The sequence below is a fragment of the Sciurus carolinensis genome, chromosome 2 (assembly GCF_902686445.1).
Source record: "Sciurus carolinensis chromosome 2, mSciCar1.2, whole genome shotgun sequence".
Taxonomy (NCBI): domain Eukaryota; kingdom Metazoa; phylum Chordata; class Mammalia; order Rodentia; family Sciuridae; genus Sciurus; species Sciurus carolinensis.
In genome coordinates, this window is record NC_062214.1 from 111,168,189 (window position 1) to 111,185,780 (window position 17,592).

The following is a 17,592-nucleotide window of genomic DNA, read 5'->3' on the forward strand; positions in this document are numbered from 1 at the left end:
CAGCACCATATAAATAAATAAATAAATAAATAAATAAATAATAAAGATCCATCAAGAACTAAAAAAATTTTTATAAAATGGGCCTAGAGGCAGACAGTGTGAGCCCCTAGATGAATGCTTCCACTTCATGTGTCAGCAGCAGAGTACACTTGCATTTGATAGTACAGACACAGACCTGAGTAAGGGACACACTGAGTTTCAAACTTGAAGGAGACAGAAAATTCTTGAAAATCACAGACAAAATCAAGTTATTTTGTTTTAACCACAAGTATTTATTGATGGATTGAAGAATACAACTGTAATGGGACAATAAGGCACAACTGTGGATTAGAAGTTCGCTATACAGCCAAAGGAGGGGGAAGCCATGATCTTAAGAACTTTTTTAAAAACGCACATCAAGGAGACTCTGAAGTACCTCTATAGAGATCAGTATCAGACAATTTTTTCCTTTTATACAATTCCTATATTACATCACTTGATCACAAAAACTGATACTTAATAAAGAATTTCTCATTCATTTATACTTAAGCCATCCTGCCTGGTCACTCCCCTGGTTCCCCACCTTTATCCATTCCTTTGTAGTGATATTTTTTAGCAAGTCCCTTCCTAAAGACTTGTTCACACATCTTGGATAGTCTTCTGAAGCAAGGAAACAAGCAAGCAAGCAATGAGTCAGAGAAAAATCAGCCAAGGGCAGCAACTAAATGAAGACTCACAGACATACATAGGACAGTAATGGCCAGATTCAATGAAGTCTAATGAAGCTGACTTTGGCAGAGCCATTGCTCTGGCTTACTCAAAGGTCTGTAATGCCACCTTACATTGTCTTACCAGTGCCAGACTCCTTGTTTCTAAGGGATTAGCAGTGGCCTATACAAGGAGCTAGGAAGATATTGTAATCAGGCAGCTAATGACACTATATATTCAATGCTTTGGATCTGTATTAGGGGCTGACTATGGCTTCCAGCATCAACATTTGCCAAGTGTAAAATTCATAATTTTGTGTAAAACTGATAACTGAGGACAGTCTTTAATTCTTTTGGACTCAGATAAGTTAGGCACTTCCATAACACTAGTCTCTCTACTTGGAAATGTGAAATGAAAAAAACATTCCAGTGCACTAACAATGAGGCATAAACCATGCTTCAGAGTGTAAATGTGGCAGATTTCAAAACAGCAATCTTGTTCAAAAAGTCATGAAAAGGTCCACAAGCATGCTGTCAGAACAGTTATTCTGATAGTGACAGTGTCCCAAAGCTAAGCAGACCTGTAGGCATATGACTATTTTCTGAGCAGTCAACACTGCACTCTCAGGAGAAGCCATGTAGGTACATAAGATGAGAGTCAGAGGGCAGAGGTAGAGCAACCCAGGTAAGCCACCCAGCTCAGGTAGCTCTACACTTTTCACCAAGGCCAGCTTCCGAGAAGGATATCTCCACCTAGAAGCCCTTTGATGACAGAGTAGTACAGAGGACCAAGAGAGGGTCACATTCTTCCAAGAGAAGTGTTGGCTACCAAAAAGCTCCTGGAAAGGTAACATCCTGGGGACCCATTTAAGAGTGAAGGTAGATAAAAACTGCCAGACCACCGAACTATCCCGCCAAGTCAGAAATACATTTAACAGGCATAGTTTGGGGTGTCAAGTAGAACACACAGAATTTTGAGGCTCAATAAAAAGCAGGGAGGCTGAAAGACTAAGCAAGGTAAGCCAAGGTAAGCTGAGTGACAGGGAAGTAAGAAGCAAAGGACATATATGAAGGAAACAGGAACATGCTAAATCCTCGCTGGAGGGAAGGCAGCATGGTACAGTCTACATCCAGCGAGAGCTTTGCTGGCTGGTTCTTGGCATGATTCCATCTCTTTCTCAAACTGGATGAATGTGTGGCATTGAGCAGCAGAACAGGGAAACATGGTATTTATAAATGGAGGACTGATGGATGGATACTGAACAGAAAATAGACTGGGTGTACCTTTCTGTAATGCCCTGTTTATACACCAAAGGCAGGTTTGCGTAGACAGAACGTATTTGGGGTTGTCATGCAATAGCAGTAGTATTTGGGAGAAGGGGAATGATGGGGTGGAGGTGGGGTTGGTGGACAGGAGGACTCTTAAGTTCCAGTTCTTAAATACTAGAAAGCAAGGAACAGTTTGGTCTGTCCTTTAGTGAAGAAATCGGATGCTCATTTTCTGTTCTACATCCACCTTCTCCAAAACCTGGGATTAAACAAACAAACAAACAAAAATTATAAAGATTGTAACAGTTGTAAGCACTTTTCTAAATAATGGTTTCCCTTCTCCCTCCTGTACAACAGAATTTCATTTTCAAATGAAGAGGTGATTGACTGACCTTAACAAATTCTGTGAAAGATATAGCACTATCCCCATCCTGGTCAGCCTCCTGGATGGTCCTGTCTGCAATGCTGCCCAGCTGCTCATCTGAGATATTCACTCCAACCATCATGCGTAGCACCTATAAGACCAAGAGCCAGGAATTACAGGGAACTTAGGAGTGAGAGGGATTCTTTTACTAAGATTTAAGATAAAGTCAGTAAGTCACTCCTCTCCTTTTTCTCCCCCAGCCCCAACCAGGGCCAAGGACCAAACTCAGGGCCTTATGCATAGTAGTCGAGCACTCTGCCACTGAGCTAAATCACCAACACCCCTCCTTTTCCTTTGATACCCTCAAATTTAACAGCTAGAAAACTAAAACCCTAACTTGCTATCTAGGTCACTCTGGACAATGATGTGAGCAGAACTCTTTGGCAAGGTCACTGGATAGGAAAGCAAAGTCTCATTAAAGGAGAGTTCTTCGCATTTTGCTTATCTTCATTTTTCCTACCCACAATATAGATGTGATGTCTGGTGGCACAGTAAGGAGCTGTGAGATGAATCATACGTGCTATGGATGTGAGAGCAAGCATATAGCAGAAGCCAGGTTTACTATACCATCCTAGAAAACCTATTCCCAGAGTTTTTGTTGCATGAGACAAACCAGTTCCTTACTGATGTCAGTTGGTTTGGTGGGGCTTTCTGGAATCCCATGTAAACGCAGTCCTCTTTGAGGAAATGCATTAAGCATTAAGCAAGCTACTTCTGGGGTATGGCCAAAGAAACTTAAATATCCCCTAAAAGTTGCATGCTAAATTCTTTTCTTAGAAAAACAACAAGCATAATTAAAGGACCATGAGAACTAAACAAAGATAATTTACATTGTTTCATCAAATTTATCTCAAACTTAGCAAAAAACCCACTACCCAAAATTCTTCTAACATCTTTAGGATATGAACATACTTAAAAATGTGATACCTCAAACAAAATATGTAATTTTTAATTATGTGACTCTCAGACAATATGAAAATGTTGAGGCTTCATGTTAAATGGGGGACAGGGAGCTTTTCTGAAGCTTCGCATCACAGCAATCAGTCACCTCTGTGTTCAAAAGGCAAAAGCTGAATTTTTCACAGGAAAGAAGGCCCTCTAGTCCAGTGGTTGAGAGGGCTTCCTTTCCCCTACTCCTTTATATCCTTCTCCACCTTCCTGAAATAGATTTTTTAAAAGTGCATGACGGGTCTGGGGATATAGCTTAGTTGGTAGTGTGCTTGCCTCGCATGCACAAGGCCCTAGGTTCAATCCCCAGTACCACAAAAAAACAAAACAATAAAAGTGCATGACAGACCAGGTGCAGTGGCACATGCCTGTAATCCCATGGCTTGGGAGGCTGAGGCAGGAGGATCACAAGTTCAAAGCTAGCCTCAGCAACTTAGCAAGGCCCTAAGCAACTTAGTGAGATCCTCTCTCTAAATAAAATATAAAAAAGGGCTGGGGATGTGGCTCAGTGGTTAAGCCCCCCTGGGTTCAATACCAGGTACCAAAAAGAAAAACACGACAGAATTTTCAAAAAAGAAAAAAGCTGAAATACTTATGTGCACCAGTACACTTTTTGTTTTTTTCCTCAAATCAATTGTTTTGTTTTGAAGCCAGGGTCTCACTATGTTGCCTAGGCTGGTCTCAACTTCCTGGGCTCAGTAATTCTCTTGCCTCAGCCTCTCAAGTAGCTGCCATCAATTCATGCACTCCATTGCACCAGGCTACAAATTAATTCTTGAAAATTATAAGTTGTACAGTTTAGGTACAAATGTACAATTGAAGGATTAATAAAAAGACAGTGCTAGAAAAATTATTTGGGCCAAGCTATTTGCCACCTTTTCCAATTGAGAGAGGTCAAACAAATTAATCCATCCTCAAATTTTAGATCTCAGTTCAATTATTTTCTGAGGTGTTTGACTTTTAGAATAATAGAACTGGGTTGTGCATGTACCAGTGTGTTGGATGTATAGACAAGATGGGACAGGAGCGGTGTGTTTTAAAGGTCACCTTGCCAGGTCCAATAATAAGGATATGAAGGCTCAGAAGTAGCTTGACCCACAGGCCAGTGTTCCTTTTATCTATCTAGGCTGACACTTATTGTTCCAGTGGGAAGATTACTGGTGAATGGGAACTTTACTATTAATATATTATTATTAATGTTTGAGGAGGGTTTATATATACCTTTTATCAATTTAAGAAAACTTCCTGTCCCAGGGATACAACTTGTCTAGCATGTACCCAGTACTGGATTTGAGCCGTGGGTTGGGGGGTTTGGGGATGATGAGAAAAAAACAGATAAGAAACTTCCTTTTATTTCTGGTTTTATAAGACTTTAAAAAATCATGAATGGATGATGAATTTTATCAAATGCTTTTTTCTGTGAAGGCCATTCAATTCTCTTCTTTAATCTGTTAATTTGGTTATAACTGATTTTCTAATTTTATTTATTTATTTAAAATTTTTAATTTTAAATTTTTTTAGTTGTCAATGGACCTTTATTTTATTTATTTATATGTGGTGCTGAGAATCAAACTCAGTGCCTCATATGTGCTAGGCAAGTGTTCTACCACTGGACTACAATGCCGGCCCTGATTTTCTAATTTTATTTATTTATTTTTGGGTGCTGGGGAATCAAACCCAGGGCCTTGTGCTTCAAGGCAAGCACTCTAATGACTGAGCTATCCCCCCAGCCCCTCTAATTTTAAATCAATTTTTTTTTTTTTTTTTTTTTGAGGCAGGGGACTAAGGATAGAACCTAGGGGAGCTTAATGAATGAGCCGCATCCCCAGCCTTTTTAATATTTTATTTAGAGACAGGGTCCCACTGAATTGCTTAGCACTGGTTTTTGCTGAGGCTGGCTTTGAATTTTCGATCCTCCTGCCTCAGCATCCTGAGCCACTGGGATTACAGGTGTGCACCACCACACCTGGCATTAAATCAACTTTGAATTTCTAGTGCAAACCTGTTTTGGATATAATAATATAGTATCCTTTTCATATATTGCTGGATTCAGTGTGTTAATATTTTGTTTAGAATTTTTACATCTAAGTGAATAAAAAAGTTTGGGCTATAACTTTTTTCTTATATGATGTACATAATTAAAATGTGCAATCTGATGAGTCTTTGTATACACATTGACACCATCACCAAAAATCAAGATAATTAACATATAATTGGATCCCAAAATTTCAACCAGGACATTCTACAAGAATCATACCAAAAAAACATGCCCAGTAATGCATGGTGGGACATGCCTGTAATTCTACTAACTCAGGAGGCTGAGGCAGGAGGATCTTAAGTTCAAAGCCAGTCTTAGTGATTTAGCCAGACCCCATCTCAAAATAAAAATAAAAAGGGGAGAGGATATAGCTCAGTGATAAAGTGCCCCTGGGTTCCATCCCTAGTAAAGAATAAAGAAGGAAGAAGAAGGAAGAGGAGAAGAGGAGGAGGATGAGGAGGAGAAGGAGGAGGAGGAAGAGGAGGAAGGAGGAAGAAGGAAGAAAAGAGAAGGAAGAAGGAAAGAAGGAAGGAAGAAAGGAAGGAAAGAAGGAAGGAAGAGGAGGAGGAAAATGACTAGTTAAGCCATTCTTTAGGATAAATTCACTACATACTTTTAAATATTCATTAAGTATCTAGGAACTGCAAGTTACCAAATGTTTTAGAAATCCCTATGTCTAGAAAGATAAACTTTGTTTTCTTTCACTTCAGCAAAATGTTCATATCATCTTCTTGCTGGGATAAAACTAGTTGTTTAGGACTGGGGATATAGCTCAGTTGCCCTGGGTTCTAATCCCCAGCACCACAAACAAACAAACAAAACCTAGTTGTTTGTAACACCTCAACAATCCAAGAGCATGACTGGAACTCTGGTCACATAGTCTCCCTAATCCCTGCTAATGGGCTTTCATATCCAATAACAGAAAATAAATCAACTATTTCTCCAAAAACACTTTCTTGCAACCAGATCTGGGCCACAGGATGAAAATGTGCAATTATAGAGGAACTCCCTCTGTCTCTTCTCTTCAGAACTCAGAAGCCAATGTGTAGCAACTTAACAAAGTAAACTCTTCTCACCAAAAAAATATATTCCCACTTCAAAAGCAAGGGACACTATCGTGATCTCCTCATTGTTTTGGTTTCTACTCAGGCAGAAATGTAAGAATACTGTGGATTGGTCTGAGTAAACATTAACTTGGAAGTCTTCTCAGGACAATAGATGAATTCAGATTTACTTTAAGGGTGAGTAGAAACAATTTTACTTTTTAGGTGTATGTTGAAACAGACAAATTTCCCCATGGAAATCCCTGAAAGTGTTAGCCCATGGTCTTTCAGACTCAAAACAAGGGGTAATTTTCTCCCCCCCGCTGAACTATATAAGGGGAAAGCATTGAATGACAATGCTAATAGGATGAAATGCTAGTCATTGCTAGTAGGGGAACAGGGACTTGTCCATGGGAGCAACAAAGGGCAGTGAATGGTTAGCTCAAGGTACACTGGCACAGTAACAGTTTGTGACCCAAATGTCAAGTCTAAGGACCAAATGAATCAGCAGAATTTCCCCAGGTATCATCTTTTTTTTTTTGGGTACCAGGGATTGAACTCAGGGGTGCTTAACCACTGAGCCACATCCCCAGCCCTTTTTTATATTTTATTTAGAGACAGGGTCTCATTAAGTTGCTTAGGGCCTTGTTAAGTTGCTGAGACTGGCTTTGAATTCTCAATCCATCTGCCTTAGGTCCTGAGCCGAATGAGATTATAGACCTGTGCCACTGCACCCAGCATAAGTGAACTATTTGATGTACACAATGTCACATATTTCATCTCTGCCAGTCAGCACCTAGGAGACATTTAATTAATGCCTTTTTAAAAAATAATTTTTAAATTTTATGCATCAATAAACTCCTTAAAAGATTTTGTCTTCAATAAGAGTTGGAGGATTGCTTTCAACAGAACTTTTATTGGATGCATATCAGAATTAGGTAGCTCTTCCTTGGCTAGTTCAATAGCAGTAATTTGCAATGACCAAATGCAACTTTTGAATCATAGGCCAGCAGTTAAGTAACCCAGGAGTCATTCAAAATGGAGTTCCCACAAGGTGTTTCTTTCAATTTGTGTATCTGTCAGCTGGCCAGTCACTCCAAAGTCAGCAAGTTTACCATTCCCTTGTTCAGAGAGCAAAGCACTGGCAGCTTTTGTCTTGGTGAATTTTCTTTTCTGTATGCAGTAGTTCAGACTTTTCAAAATGTCCTTTAGCATGGTAATGATCTATAACCCTTATGGAAGATCCAGTGCTGAACCACCACCCGGGTATTTCATTATCTACAATTTTGAACACTTTAAATATGAGTCATAGTATTTTGTCACATGTGAGTTGTCACACAGCTTCCCCACATACCTGTAACAGCTCATCACGGGAGATCTTGTCATCTTTATCCAAATCATACAGTCGAAAAGCAACTGGTTGAAAAAAGCAAGAAATTAGTGGAAATTCTGTAGTGTTTTGTCTCTTCTCAGTAAACTGCAAAGCTGGGCACAGTGGTGCATGCCTGCAACTCAGGAGGTCGAGGTAATCTCAGCAACTCAGGAGGTCGAGGCAGGATGATTCGCAAATTTGAGACTAGCCTGAGTAACTTAGTGAGGCCTGAAGTACCTTAGCAAGACTCTGTGTCAAAATAAAAAGGGATGGGAATGTGGCTCAGTGGTTAAGCACCCCTGCATTTGATCACTGGTACTGAAAACAAAACAAAAACCTAACCAAAAGCAAAAACCAACCCTTACGTGGTTCTGTAAGTTAGGTCACTTCACACAACCCATCAATTCCACTGTGCACCACTCAAAGGAAACCAACAATAAGAGCCACAAAGGTACAGCTGATACAAATGTTGCTCTGGGGCCCTGCACAAAAATCAACTCAAAATGGGTCAAAGACCTAGGAATTAGTTCAGAAACTATACACCACCTAGAAGAAAACCCAGGGTCAACATTACAACATTTAGGCACAGGCAACAACTTTTTCAGTAGGACCTCTAAAGCTCAGGAAATAATGCCAAGAGTAATAAATGGAATGGTTTAAATTAAACATCTGCAAAACAAAGGAAACAAGAATGTAAAGAATGGGAGAAAATCTGCTAGTTACTGAAAGAGGATTAATATCTAGACTATATAAAAACAAAAAACTTTACATCAAAAAATCAAATAACCCAATTAATAAGCGAGCAAGCCCAATGGGGCGCCCGCGGCATTTGGCTTTTCTTGTTCAGTGGTACCGGGCAGCTACAAGGGAATGCTGCGGCGACCCAGGCGTCTACCCCCTGGGGCCCAGCACGAGGCGGCAGGCTGCAAAGTTCGGCCCAGGCGATCAGGGATGGTGGGCGCTGCTAGAACTCCAGCTGTCATCAGTTCTGGTTGCTGGCGCAAGATGAAGATTTTGAAATGGCTGTCAAGAAACTTAATGGAAAACTCTTTCTAGATGACTCAGAAAAACATAGACCATTAGAAGAAAATCTAGCAGATAATGAGAAAGATTGTGTTATTGTTTGGGAAAAGAAGCCAACAGTTGAAGAGAAAGCAAAACCAGATTCAATAAAGCTCCCACCTACATTTTTTTGTGGAGTCCGCAGTGATACTGATGAGGACAATGGAAATGGGGAAGACTTTCAGTCAGAGCTTCAAGAAGTTCAGGAAGCTCAGAAATCCCAAAGTGAGGAAATTACTAGCACAAGTGACAGTGTGTATACAGGTGGGACTGAAGTGACTGCAACATTTTTCTGTAAATCTGAAGAACCTGATTCTATTACCAAACGTATTAGTTCATCAGCTGTTTCCTCTGGAACTGTGGACAAACCTGTAGATTTGTCTACTAGAAAGGAGACTTATACAGAATCTACAAGCCAAGTGGAAAGTAAAACAGTTTCATTTGGATTTGGAAGTGGTAGAGGACTATCATTTGCAGATTTGGCTTCCAGTAATTCTGGGGATTTTGCCTTTGGTCCTAACGGTAGAAGTAAAATCTAGAGAAGAAGATGAAGAAATTTTGTTTAAAGAGAGAGCCAAACTTTATAGGTGAGATAGAGACGTCAGTTAGTGGAAGGAGCGAGCTGTTGGAGATATAAAGATTCTTTAGCAAACAATGAAGAATTACTATTGGATCCTAATGAGAAAAGACCAGGTGTTTAAAGTATGTGCAAACCATGTTATCACCAAAACAATGGGAATAAAACCCCTAAATGTTTCAAATAATGCTTTAGTTTGGACTGCTTCAGATTATGCTGATGGAGAAGCAAAAGTGGAACAACTTGCAGTGAGGTTTAAAACAAAAGAAATGGCTGAGTCTTTTATGAAAAAATTTGAAGAATGTCAACAAAATTTATTGAAACTCCAGAAAGGAGAGGTATCTCTGGCAGCAGAGTTATCAAAGGAGACAAATCCTGTGGTATTTTTTGATGTTTGTGCGGATGGTGAATGTTTGAATTATTTTCAAACCTTGTTCCTTGAACTGCTGAGAACTTCAGAGCACTGTGCACTGGAGAGAAGGGCTTTGGTTTTAAGAATTCCATTTTTCAGAGTAATTCCTGATTTTGTTTGCCAAGGGGGAGATATCACGAAATGTGATGGAACAGGAGGACAGTCCATTTATGGAGATAAATTTGAAGATGAGAACTTTGATGTGAAACATACTGGTCCTGGCTTACTCTCTATGGCCAATCAAGGCCCAAATACTAATAATTCTCAATTTTTTATAACAATGAACAAAGCAGAACATTTGGACTTTAAGCATGAAGGATTTGGATTTGTTAGGGACGGCATAGATACTGTGAAAAAGATTGAATCATTTGGTTCTCCCAAAGATCTGTTAGTCAAATAATTAGCATCATAGAATGTGGCTAGATACAAAATCATTGTTTTTCATAGTAAATGTTATCTGTATAAGCAGTTGAATTGAAGCTTAGCTGTTAGATAATATGGTAATTATGTTCAGTTTTTGAAAATGAACATTTCCAATGTATAAATGTAAAATTGCAACTTATAGCTATTGTCGCTTTTTCTTTCTTTTTTTTTTTTTTTGGGTGCTGGGGATTGAACCCAGGGCCTTGTGCTTACAAGGCAAGCACTCTACCAACTGAGTTATCTCCCCAGCCCCCTGTTGTCACTTTTTAATGTGTTATAATTGACCCTTGCATGGTGTGAAATAAAAGTTTAAACACTGGTGTTTAAAAAAAAAAAAAGTGGGCAAATGAATTAAACAAATACTTCTTAAAAGAAGAAATACAGGGGCTGGGGAGATAACTCAGTCGGTAGAGTGCTTGCCTTGTAAGCACAAGGCCCTGGGTTCAATCCCCAGCACCCAAAAAAAAAAAAAAAAAGAAAGAAAAGAAAAAACAGAAGAAGAAATACAAATGACCAACAAACTTGAAAAAACGTTCATCATTAACAATTAGCGAAATGCAAACCAAAACTACACTTATATTTCATCTTACTCTGGTCAGAATGACAGTCATCAAGAATACAAACAATATTAAATGCTGGAGAGAACGTAGAAAAAAAAAGAAATACTTTCACACTGTTGGTAGGATCATAAATTAGTATAACCACTACAGAAATCAGTATGGAGGTTCCTTAAAAGACTAGGAATGGAACTACCATATGACCCAGCTATACCACTCCTGGATATTTATCTTAAAGAATTAGAGTCAGCAAGCACAGCAATACAAGCATACCCATGTTTCTACCAGCACAGTTCAAAATAGCCAAACTGTGGAACCAGCTTAGTGTCCATCAATGGATAAATAAAATGTGATACACACACACACACACACACACACACACACACACAAAATGGAGTTTTATTCAGCCATAAAGAAAAATAAAATTATGTCATTTGCAGGAAATGAATGGAACTTGAGAGCAAAATAAGCCAAACTCAGAAGATTAAGGGTCTTTTGTTTTCTTATAGGTAGAAGCTAGATAGGAAAAAGGATGAGAAAGGTTGAGTGAGTAGCTCAGTGGTAGAGTACCCTTGAGTTCAATTCCCAATACAAAAAAAAAAAAAAAGTTAATTGATATTGTTCAGGTTTATGTGATCCTGCCTCAGCCTCCTGAGTTGTTGGGATAACAAACAAGCACCACAGCGTCCAGCTATTCACTGCACAATTTTTAAGTGTTTAATGTTTTATCATGCATTGCAGTTTCCCAAAAAGATATTAAAACAATGATTATGTTTCCCAAGTTCAAAGCATTATAAGAAACTTAAAAAAAAAAAAAAATTCCAGGGGCTAGGGTTACAAAGAAGCAAACTCTAAGAAATAAAGATTTGATGTAAACTCTTATTATTGTTGCTATTTTACACCCGAAGCCTTCCTATTCATATAGGAATGTCTTAAGGCAAAATATGTAAGAGCTGGGTTTGTAACTCAGTGGTAGAGTGCTTGCCTACTGTACAAAAGGCCCTGGGTTCTATTCCCTGCACTGGGGTGGGGTGGGGGGGGAGAATCACACACAAAAAATATTGTCCTCACTGGGTATGGTGGCACATGCCTATAATCTCAGATCTTGAAAGGTCAAAGAAGAGAATCAGAAGTTCCAGGACGGCCTGGGCAACTAAACAAGACCCTGCTTCAAAATTCAAAAAAAGAGTTTTAAATAGGTTGGGATACATACAGTTCAGTGTTAGAGCACTTGCCCTTGCATGCATGGGGCCCTCATAAAATATCATCCTTGGGTTGGGGATGATAGAGCACTTAGGAAAAAAAAATTCTCATTTTATATGTGCCATTAATCAATAAAAGAAAAAATAAAATCAACTGGGTCTCATCAAAATTAAAAAACACTTGTTCAGCTAAAGTCCATGTTAAAAAAATGAAAACAAGCTATACACAGGGAAAGAGAAAATATTTGCAAACCACAAATCCAACAGGGACATATATTTAGAATAAAGAACTTTCAACTTAACACTAAAATAGAAAACAATTCAATAACAACATGGGGGGCTGGGGAGATAGCTCAGCTGGTAGAGTGCTTGCCTCACAAGCACAAGGCCCTGAGTTCGATCCCCAGTACCGCAAAAAAAAAAAAAAAAAAAAAAAAAAAAAAAAAAAAAACATGGGCAAAAGACATGATTAGACATGTGACAAACATATAAAAGGATGTTCAACATCAATAGTCATTAGGAAAATCCAAAATAAAACCACAATGAGCTACCATGGCATACCTATTAGAATGGCTGAAATTTTCTTAAAAAAATCACAATTAGCAAACCACTAATCTTCTACTTTTAAATTCTGGCATTTCGAGAATGTTAAATACATACAATCAAACAAACAAATATAACCTTTTGGGATTTTTTTTTTTAATTTAGCATAATTCTCTGGAGAGTCATCATTGTGTGTATCAATACTTATATGTATCAACAATTCATTCCTTTTTAGGGCTGCATAATATGTAAAGCTGCTATAAATTTTCATGTATAGATTTTTGCATGATCATAATAAGTCTTCATTCTCTGGATTAAATGCATAGGAATGTACCTTCTGGTAGCAGGAGTTGCATATTTAGTTTTTTAAGAAACTGCCATCTTTCTCAAAGTGATTGTACCAGGAACGTTCAAAATAGCTTTTTTTGTAATAATCCCAAACTGGAAACAACCAAAATGCCCTTCGATATGTAAGTGACTAAACAAATTGTGGTGCAACCATACCACGAAATAAATGAATGCAATAAAATGGAATGAATTACTGAAAAAATGCAAGAAGCCAGGTATAGTGGCACACACCTGTAGTCCCAGTGACTCAGAGGCTGAGGCAAAAGGATTGCAAGTTCAAAGCCAGTCTCAGCAACTTAGCAAGGCCTTAAGCAACTTAGTGAGACCCAATCTCAAAATAAAGAAATAAAAAGGGTTAGGGATGTAGCTCTCAGGGGTCTGAGCCCCCTGCCTTAAATCCCTAGTCCCCTGTCACCCAAAAACCCCAACACTATATAGTTGGGGTAAATTAATGGTTGCCAGGGATTAAGAATTGAGGATAGAAGAGGGAGAGTGGAGGTATGGCTATAAGGGAGTTCAAGTGAGTCTTGTGGTGCAATGTCTTAAATGTAGAGGTGGTTATATGAAGCTATAAGGGTGATAAAACAGCATACAACTTCTCCCTTTCTCTCATTCATACACACATACTTCCTTGGTCTAATGTGAATAAGCTCTGAGGATTGTATCAATGTTAATGTCCAAGTTTTCCTGTTACATGATAGTTAAGATGTTACCTCTAAGGTAACCTGGGTGAACAATATATGGAATCTTCCTACACATATTTTTCAACTTCCTGTGAATATAATGATTCCAAAATAAAAATTAAAAACCTACCAGGTATGGTGGTGAAAGCCTGTAGTTCTAGTTACTAAGGAAACTGAGGCAGGAAGATCACTTGAGCTCAGGAGTTGGGAGGTACAAGCATGGGTAGTACAAGACCTATGCCCCTCTCCAAAGAAAGGAAAAACAAAAGAGAAATCTGTTCATATGCTTCTCTTTGCATATTCCTTCTATGGGGTTTGTTGGTATAAAATAGATTTCAGGCCAGGTACAGTGGCACATGCTTGTAATCCCAGCAACATGGAGGCTCAAGCAGAAGGTCACCAAGTTTGACGTAAGCCTCAGCAAGTGAGGCCCTAAACAACTTATAGAGATCCTATCTCAAAATAAAAAATAAAAAGGCCTGGGGATGTAGTTTAGTGGCAAAGTACCCTTCTGGATCAATCTGCAGTACCAAAAACATAAAAATAAAATAAAATCTATTTCGAGAAGGTATTTAATAAGGTCCACCTTGTTATTCTGTTGTATATAATGGCACAATAGGCTGGAAAATCCAAAGACAAGAATTTGTGTCACAAAAGAAAGAAGTAGCCAGTATTATGATATAGGGCTCTTTCAGCTGCTTCTTCTTGTTCTTTTCATTGTAACTTTTCACTGAAGTTGTAATAATCAAATAGTTGATGTTTCTGGTTGAGTGGAAACTCACAGGTATAGTGAGTATCATACTCAGGGAGCTGGAGGTTTGGCTTAGCGGTAGAGCACTTCCCTAGGTGTGTGAGGCCCTGGAGTCAACCTTCAACACCAGAAGAAAATGAATGAATGAATGAATGAATGAATGAATGAATAAATAAATGAAGGAATAAATAAATGAATGAATATATACATACATAAACAGATACGTATACTCAGAACCAAAAAGGATTTTGACAAGTCAGAAATGTTTGGACTAAACCTAACAAAATGAATGAGGTTTAAAGTACTGCACTTGGGTCCAGCAACACATAAAAACAAGATTTAGAGGCAAATCTAAAATGATGCCACCACACATGGTGCCTGTCTGCCTTGTACAACCCCTACCCTCACCCCAAAGCAACAAAGTATCAGGTTATGGCAACAGTTACACAACACTTAGAATAAGAATAGTTGTAATCCAACTGTACGCCAATGAGAACACATTTTGGGAATATTTTATTTTGGATCCCAGAGATAATGCTAGAGCATATTTATAAGAAAGCAACTAGAAGTTTCAAGGCACAATTATTTTGCTGTGGTCATAAATATAAAATTTGTCATCTCAACCACTTTTAAGTTTATAGGTCAGTAATATTAAGAATATTCACGGGGGCTGGGGAGATAGCTCAGTCAGTAGAGTGCTTGCCTTGTAAGCACAAAGCCCTGGGTTTGATCCCCAGCACCCAAAAAAAAAAAAAAAAAAAAAAGAATATTCACATTATTGTGAAACCAATTTTCAGAACTTTTTCAACTTGCAAATTTGAAACTCTTTATCCAAAAAACTACCCTTTACCCCATAAGGAAGATATTAAAAGAACTGGCAGAAAGCCTGAAGAAATACTGGGTTTAGAGATTTATTTTCAATTACATGTTTATCATGTAGAAAATTTATGCAATGAGGATCAAAGAGACATTTCAGTTCAAAAAAAGGAAATTGTTTTGTTTTGTTTGAGATCAGGCTTGCTATGTTGCCTGATCTAGTCTAAAATGGTAGAGCTCAAACTGCAGGGCTCAAGCGATACTCCTACCATAGCCTCCGTGGCAGCTGTGACTATAGGCACCTATGCCTTACTGAAAGTCAGAATTTTTGTTATTATTTTTTGGTACTGGAGATTGAACCCAAGGGCGTTTTTTTTAAATGTTTTTTTAGATGTTGATAGACCTTTATTTTATTCATTTATTTATATGTGGTGCTGAGAATTGAACCCAGTGCCTCACACATGCCAGGCAAGTGCTCTAACACTGAGCCACAACCCCAGCCCCCCAAGGGCGTTTTACCACTCACTGAACTACATCCCTAGTCCTTTTTATTTCTTAATTTTGAGACAGGGTCTTGCAAAGTTGCTTAGGGCCTTGCAAAATTGCTGAGTCTGGCCTGGAATTTGCCATCCTCCTGCCTTGGTCTGCTGAATCACTGGGATTATATGCATGCACCATTGTGCTAGTCAAAGGAAGAATTTTTTCATTTTTTGGTACCAGAGATTGAAACTAGGAGTGCTTAACTACTGAGCCGCATCCCCAGCCCTTTTTTTTTTTTTTTTTAAATTTTTTATTTGGAAACAGGGTCGCCCCCAAGTTGCTTAGGTCATTGCTAAATTGCTGAGACTGGCTTTGAACTTGGAATCCTTCTATCTCAGTCTCCCATGCCACTGGGATTACAGGCATGCACCATAGATCCTGGCACCCAAGGAAGAATTTTTAAAAAGGGATGCTTATGTATGGTTAGAGTTTCTATAGGAAAAGGAGTAATTCCCTATTTAAGAACAGAAGGGTTCTTGTAGATCATTTCTTCTTGCTTGTGTGTGTGTGTGTGTGTGTGTGTATGGTGCTGTATCACAGGCAAGTGTTCCACCACTGAGCTGCATTCCCAGCCTGAGAATATTGTTTAACCCAGGATCCACAGAAAAGTAGTATGTGAATATGCAAGGAAAAATAGCCTACCTTTTCCTTACAGCTTCTATTAAAATTGGTATTTCCTTCTATTTATTCTATAGGTGACTTTTTCAATTATTCATCAACTCCTGGTCTGTAACATTATAAGAAAATATCTGTTGGGTGTGATGGCACAGGTCTGTAATTCCAACAGCTCAGGAGGCTAAGGCAGGAGGATTGCAAATTTAAACTAAATTTTAAGTCTCATGTGCCATTTTCAAATGCATATAAATTTGACATTATAGTTATAATTTACATATATTTGTTGTCTTTGTAAGAGAAGCTTGAGCTCAATCAGTTTCAAACAATTTCAATTTTAACTTCTGTTGAAAGAAATGAGAAATTCAACTTCAACTTCTTGGAGAAGTGTTGCAAGGGATTGAGCAATATAACATGAACCAATAAGGGCAGAAGGGAAATCTGTTAAGTATCCAAAGAAAGGAGGCAAGAGGCAAGGGGACAAAAATTAAATCTTGCACTAACCCAGCTGTCTACTCCTTAAGTCACATCCAGTATTTATCAAATTCTCAGATGCGTGGAGGACTGTCATTATTCCCCACAGGTAGAACATGGCTCACAACTGTCAGTCTAGGATTTACTCCAGTGCCTGGCACACAGTAGACACTCAGTGAATTATAATAATAATAACAGCAGCAGATGGACTGGGGATACACCTCAGTGGTAGGTTGCCTGCTCAGCATGTGGGAAACCCTGGGATTGATCCCAGTACCACACACAAACACAAATAATAACAGCAACAACAGAAGGTAACACTTATGGACTACTTAGTATACATAAAGCACTATTTGTACTTGACATATATTAACTCACTTAATCTTTACAACAAATCCATATAGAATCCCATGATATCACACTTTACAGAAGAGGAAACAGGCCCAAAGATCCTAAGTAATATATGCCCAAGATCTCCAAGGCCAAAAAGAGGTATAGCTGGCACTCAAACTTAGCCAGTTTAGTTCCACAGACCAAGCATTTAAAACGCTTTGCTCTTGTAAATGTTATTCAATGACTGAACAAGTAAATACATGATTTGGAAGAAATGCAAAGCAAATATTTTAAGTCAGATGACTCTAGTTCCTTACAGTGTAGTTTGTTGCTTCGGCTATTGAGTGGTTCTGGTCCATTCACATCTTTGCTCTTTTCATTGTCCTCAATGGGTCGGAAATGAGCCAAAGTTCTCATGAATCCACGGAAGTTTACCTGGTCTTCTCTGATTGGGAAATAAAAAAAATAGAACATCATGT

At 38.5% G+C, this 17,592-nt stretch overlaps 1 protein-coding gene across 2 annotated transcripts in view; it reads right to left on the reverse strand.

Annotated features, from left to right (window-relative positions):
• Positions 1 to 251: 251 nt before the first annotated feature.
• Positions 252 to 17,592, reverse strand: part of Chp1 (calcineurin like EF-hand protein 1) — a 42,691-nt gene continuing 25,350 nt past the window's right edge. For both annotated transcript variants that reach the window (XM_047540849.1, XM_047540848.1), the window contains 4 exons: positions 17,431 to 17,558; positions 7,763 to 7,824; positions 2,348 to 2,470; positions 252 to 2,214 (listed from right to left, as the gene is read on the reverse strand). In XM_047540849.1, coding sequence (XP_047396805.1) covers positions 2,161 to 2,214; positions 2,348 to 2,470; positions 7,763 to 7,824; positions 17,431 to 17,558 — 367 coding nt within the window. In that variant the 3' untranslated portion in view covers positions 252 to 2,160. The remainder of the gene's footprint in view (positions 2,215 to 2,347; positions 2,471 to 7,762; positions 7,825 to 17,430; positions 17,559 to 17,592) is intronic.